General features: G+C 42.8%; 1 protein-coding gene across 3 annotated transcripts in view; it reads right to left on the bottom strand.

Moving 5' to 3' along the window:
• PRMT2 (protein arginine methyltransferase 2) overlaps window positions 1-2,528 on the bottom strand; it is a 40,214-nt gene extending 37,686 nt beyond the window's left edge. For 2 of the 3 annotated variants that reach the window (XM_081234874.1, XM_081234875.1), the window contains exons 1-2: window positions 2,398-2,528; window positions 1,066-1,162 (exon numbers count right to left, since the gene is read on the bottom strand). In XM_081234874.1, the coding sequence (XP_081091000.1) occupies window positions 1,066-1,104 (39 nt within the window). In that variant the 5' untranslated portion in view covers window positions 1,105-1,162; window positions 2,398-2,528. The remainder of the gene's footprint in view (window positions 1-1,065; window positions 1,163-2,397) is intronic. The other variant, XM_081234876.1, reaches the window with a different exon arrangement.
• Window positions 2,529-6,000: the final 3,472 nt, after the last annotated feature.

Below are 6,000 nucleotides of genomic sequence, written 5' to 3' on the forward strand. Positions count from 1 at the left end.
TAGGTGGAAAAGGCAGGCTGCAGAGGACACACAGACTATGACACCACTTAGGTAAATTCTAAAAAGCACACACAAACAATATCATATGCTGCTCAAAGATGCCTACTTAAGGTATAAAAGTATAAAAGATGGTGCAGAAGCACAAATATCAATTCATAATTCATAGTAGTGTTTGCACTTGAGACAGAGGAAGAAGAATGGGACTGGGGTTGGGGAACAAACTTTATTTATGTTTTTTTATTCATATATATACTTATATTCTGAAGTAAATATGACAAAATGTTAGCAAGTTTCCACTTCTGTGTAATATGTATTGATACTTGATGTCTGCAATGCTATTCTGTAAATGTTCCAGTAGTTTTTTAATTTCTCAAAAGAAAATTAAGAGATCCATGAAATTAAAACATTTTATGATTAATTTTAATCATATTTTAAGAATCAAATTTTAAGAATATTTTCATAATTTTAAGAAACAGATTAATGAAATGATCCAACTATAAATAAAATTTCTATATATAAAAACCCAAATGAATTTAGAATGATAATTAGAACATAAAGAGAAAAAAAATGTTAAAATTGACATCACAGACATGAAAATGTTTTTTAAAAAACATTATTTATTAGAGTATTCTGGTTCTTAATTTTACATAATTGACATTCCTTTAAATTTAAGGTGACTTTTTTTTTTACTGTTAACTTGAATGAAATTATATGTGTGTCCCAGGCAGATAAACAGTATGAATATATAAATCTTTTCTAATGTCCAACCTGTCTCTAACATATTATGTCTGGGATGTTTTTAAATAACTAAAAAAAAATGTGCTTTCTTCACCAGCTCAAGGGCCAAAAATGGAACCCTAGATTCCTGGGAAGTGTTTACAGTGCCCATTTCAGAACGTCATGTGTGACCTTTACACACTGTGCATTTCCTTTATTTAAGCATCCCCTGGTTAGTGGCCACTCTCCAAGGTCCAAGGAAAATGCCATCACTCTGGGCTGAGCTCCAGTCTCTGTAATGGTCCTGGTCTTTAAATACAAGTTCTCACACAGCAGAACCGAAATTACCTGCAACTCACTTCCGGGGCAGTCACCTGGTGTTGCCATAATTCCTTTGGGATCTGCACATAGCTGCTGCTTTAATGTTTCATTTTCTCCTCCATTTCTATTTTAAAAAGAGATAGAATGAGAAAATGCTTGTTATGTTGCATAATAATTAAGTCCACATAACTTCTAAGGTCCACGAAAAACGTCCTCTACCAAATGGAAATAAATGTAAAGAATGTAAAGAATGAACAGAAATGAAATTTATAAACATAATTCTTACAAAATCAATTGAAAGCATTTAAAATTTATGAACTCCAAACAGTGTATATTTTCATCACTAGCCTGCAAGGTGTTAATTGTTCATTGGCCAAAGACTGTTAGTTTCTGTTAGATCACTGGGTTGAATTAAAACAATAAATTGATGTCAATTCCTTCCTTGGAACCCTGACAACTTTAACTCCAATTAGAATTTCCTATCTGGGGCTTTAAAGTGTTTCCACTAACAGGAACCAAGGTCTGCATCTCCCAGAGGCTTTTCTTCTCATTCTCAACCTTATTTTTCCAGTGACAGTGTAACCCATACTACGCTCTGAGATGGATGTGTGTTTTTTTTAATTATACAGAAATTCTTTGTTTAAAATGAGGGCTTCACTTTATCAGTCAAGACCTAATACTTCTTTGGGTGACGTTTGTAATTATAAATACTAATACACATGCATTGCATTTTCACTGGAAACACTGCATTGGGGCTGGGCCGGTGGGAGGGCGGGGCCGGGTTGACGGATGGGGCCAGGGTGGGCGGGGCGGGATAATGGGGCGGGCCCTGGATGGGGAGGAGCTCGGTTGAGGGGCGGGGCAGGGTTGGGGGAGAGGGCCAACGATCCTGAAGGGCAGGTGGCCAACGGGGCAGGGAGAGAAACAGGGGAAGAGAGGATGAAGGGAGGGGCAGGGCGTGACGCGAGAGCAGAATGGGTAGTGAGGGAAGGGAATGTGACCTGCTCTCTGAGAGGGTGGGAGAGTGGCCCGGAAGCCAAAGGCAGACGGGATGTGGGCGTGGCACTGGGGCGCGGCTCCGGGAGGGGCGGGCCACTGTGGGCGTGGTTGGGGAGGTAGCGGGGCTGCGGGGCGATGGGTGTGGCGCCGTAGGCGTGCTCGGAGGGACGGCGTGGCCCAGGCGGGGGCGGGGCACCAAGCTCGAGGTCAGCACAGAGGCGGGAAGGCGCGGAGAAATCTAGATAGGGGGCGGCGGCCTCGGACCGCTCGCTGACGCACACATCGGGCGAGGACCCCCTCACCTGGCATGTCCTGCCCCACGCGCGGTCCAGCCGCCCGAGCTGCCCACGGGAAACCTACCTCAGCCGCGCTTCTCCGCTGAGGTTGGCGTCCACACCTCCGACACGGAGGGGCAGCCAGCACCCACCAAGAACCCGAGCCGCCGCCCTCGGCCCGCGCAGGCGTAATGTGCGCAGGCTGCCCGCGTAGAAAGCCCCGCCCTGGAGCCGGCTTTGCGCGCATGCGCCGCCGTACACGCCCCGCTGTCCGGAGAGGGGAGCCAACGCCCTGGACCGCGCAGGCGCAGTGCGCTCGGGGGCATCCCGGTCCTGGGTCGAGTGCCCCGCGCAGGCGCGCCTCGCGGATCCCGCCTTCGGCCGTTGCGCGAGCTCGGGCGCTCCGCTCCAAGCGTGCGGGCTCGGGCTCGCGTCCCCGGGCGCTGGGGGCAGCCCGGGGAGGGGGCGGGGCGGCGGCGCAGGCGGAGGGGAGCGGGAGCCATCCTGGTCTGGGGGTCAGAAACCCGCTATGAATGACAGAAGCGGCTGATTTCCGGAGCAGGACCTGCTTTCTCGTGCTTTTCTTGTAATAATTCAGTTAACCTTCCCAACCGCACTATGAAGTGTAAACCCTGTGTCCTTCTTTCCAGTTGACAAATGGAAGCAGAGTGATTTTTTATTTATAAACTTACGAGAGGAAGTTTGGGATTTAAAGAAAAACAATAACGTTATTGGCCACTGCTATATGGTGGTCTAATGGGAGTGGGCAGGTGGTGGCTGGAGCCGGAAAGGTAGGAGAAGGTGGTCAAAATCCTAGAGAAAGTAGGGTGGCGGGTGCCAGGACCTGGGAGAGCAGAAAATAGGGAGACGATGTGAATGGGTGTAGGGTTTCAGTTTCACAGGACGATGAGAATTAACGGGGATGGATGCTGGCGATCGTTGCACAGCAGTGTGAGCTATTTAATACCACTGAACTGTACACTTATAAATGGTTAAGGTAAGTTTCATGCGTATCTTACCATAATAAAAAAAAGAGCAGGAACACAAATTACCAATATACGAAATGAAAAAGGAAGTCAGTACAGATGCTGTAGATTTTTTTAAAGATAATATACTAATATTATGAAAGTTTGTCCAAAAAATTTAACAAATTAGATACATTAGACAAATTCCTTGAAGAACAACTTACCAAAACTAAACGAGAATATTTAGAAAATCTGCATAGTTCTAGATTTTCGAAAGGAATTAATTTCATAATTTAAAATCTTCTTACAAAGAATACGCCAGGAGCAGATGGCTTCACTAGTAAATGCTTCCAAACATAAGGAGAAAATAATACTAATGTTACACAAATTCTTCCAGAAAATAAAGAAAACTGAAACACTTCCTAACTGGTTCTATGAGGCCAGCATAACCCTGCTATAAAATACTAGTAGACGCAGAATAAAAGTTAAAATGGCTAAGACAGAGAGCGTTGCTCACCACGCAGTTCTACAAGGGTTAAGTCGTAACCCACTGCGGTTGGACGACAGTGCACCGAGAGGAATTCAGGATTTGGCACTCTGTGCTTTGGATACACAGACCCCTAGATGCATGGCTCAGGAAGAATTTCAATGACCTGGATTCTTGTATCTTCCCATACATAGAAAAGTACTAAAATCATTAACTTGGGATATCTGTTCTTTGTGATTAACAGCAATCTTTTACCAAAATGTATGCTTGACTGCATGTATTCCCAGGCCAAAAATCATACATAAACTGGCCCCTCCTCTACCTCTTCTGAGCAGTTCCTTCAGAGCCACTGAGAGGCTGCCTCCTGAGCTATAATGCTCAGCAAGACCCTACATAAAACTTAAACTCAACAACTCTTATGTTGTGCATCTTTCTTTAACTGGATGGACATCAGCAAAAACAATCCGGTGATATATAAAATTATTACATATCATGACTGAGTGTTATTCTAGGAATGAAAGAATGTTTAATATTTAAAAATCAATGTTATTTCCACATTACAGATTAGAGGGAAAAAAACATGAGCATCTACATAGGTGCAGAAAAAAACATTTCATAAAATTCAACACCCAATAAACTCTTACAAACCTAGAAATAGAAATACCTTAGTTTGTGAAAGGACACACAGATAATATTTAATAACAAAACAGCGAATGCCTTCCTCCTGGATTCAGGCACAGGACAAGAATGTCTTCTATCACCATTTCTATTCAACAGTGTACAGGCAGTCTTATCCAATTCAAGAAAGATAGAGAAAGACAAAGAATGTAAAGATTGAAAGGAAAAAGTAAAACTGTCATTGTTCACAGATGGCATGATTGTGTTTGCAGATAATCCAAGATAATCTACAAATAAAGTATTACAATTAATGAGTGAATTTCTAAGGTCTCTGGATGAAGGCCCAATATGGTAACAATCAACAGTTGGAAATTCCAATCTAAAAATGTCATGTACAGTAGCACCAAGTAACATCAAATGTCACCTACCCTTTAGCAACTGACAGAACAACTGGACAAACAAAAACACACACACAGTAATGATGTAGAAGATCTAAACAACACTAGCACACCCATGATTTAATTAACAGTCAAAGTATCAATAATACACCAAACAACTGCAGAATACACCTTATTATTAAGATCATATGGAATGTTAACCAAGAAAGACCATAGACTGGCCCATAAAATAAGTCACAATAAGTTGCAAAGATTGAAATCTTAGAGTATGTTCTCTGACCATAGTGAAATAAAATTAGAAATCAATGCAGTAAGAAATCTGGAAAAGTCCCAATATTCGGAAATTAAGCAGCATAAATCTAAATAACCCATGAGTGAAAGAAAGAAACCAAAGAGATATTATTTTCAATTTCAAATTGAATGTTAATGAAAATATACTCCTATGGACTGAATGTCTGCATCACCCCAAAACTCATATGTTGAAATCCTAACCCCAAGGTGATGGTATTAAGTAGCAGAGCGTTTCAGAGGAGATAAGATCATGAGAGTAGAGCCCTCATGAATGGGATCAATGCTCTTATAAAAGGGATCTGAGAGAGCTCCCTGTGCCTTCTACACATGAGGACACAGCGAGAAGACAGCCATCTGTGGACCAGGAAGCCCTCACCAGACACAGGAAGTGGGCACCATGATCTTGGACTTCCAGCCTCCACGACTGTGAGAAATAAATGTTTAGTTGTTTATAAGCCACACGGTTTACGGTATTTTTGTTGTAACAGCCCACTCAGACTAAGATACATATATTAAAATTTGGGTGATGCAGGTAAAGCAGAGCTTAGAGAGAAATTGATGCTTTCAGTGCTTATGTTAGAAATGAAGAAAAATTAAATCCATGATCTAAACTTCCAACTTAAGAAGCTAAAATTAAAAAATAAAAGAAAAGGAGAGATAAAAGCTGTCTGCCGTAGCCCTCCCAACGGCAGGGGCTAGCAGTCCTTCGCTGAACGGGGATCTCGGCAGTGTACTACGGTGTCCACTTCACAAGATCTGGCTGAAAAATGAGAATGTCTTCCCCACTGTGCTGCTAAAGACTCGTCTGCTGAGCAGACGAGTGTTGAGACTGGTGGGAATGTGCAGCCAGGAATAACTGAAGCACGCTGTCATAGGGACACGGGGCCTGTGAACTGAATGACCCTGGACACAGGAGTGAAATTCTCATC

The sequence above is a fragment of the Mesoplodon bidens genome (assembly GCF_964165515.1).
Source record: "Mesoplodon bidens genome assembly, chromosome: 5".
NCBI lineage: Eukaryota > Metazoa > Chordata > Mammalia > Artiodactyla > Ziphiidae > Mesoplodon > Mesoplodon bidens.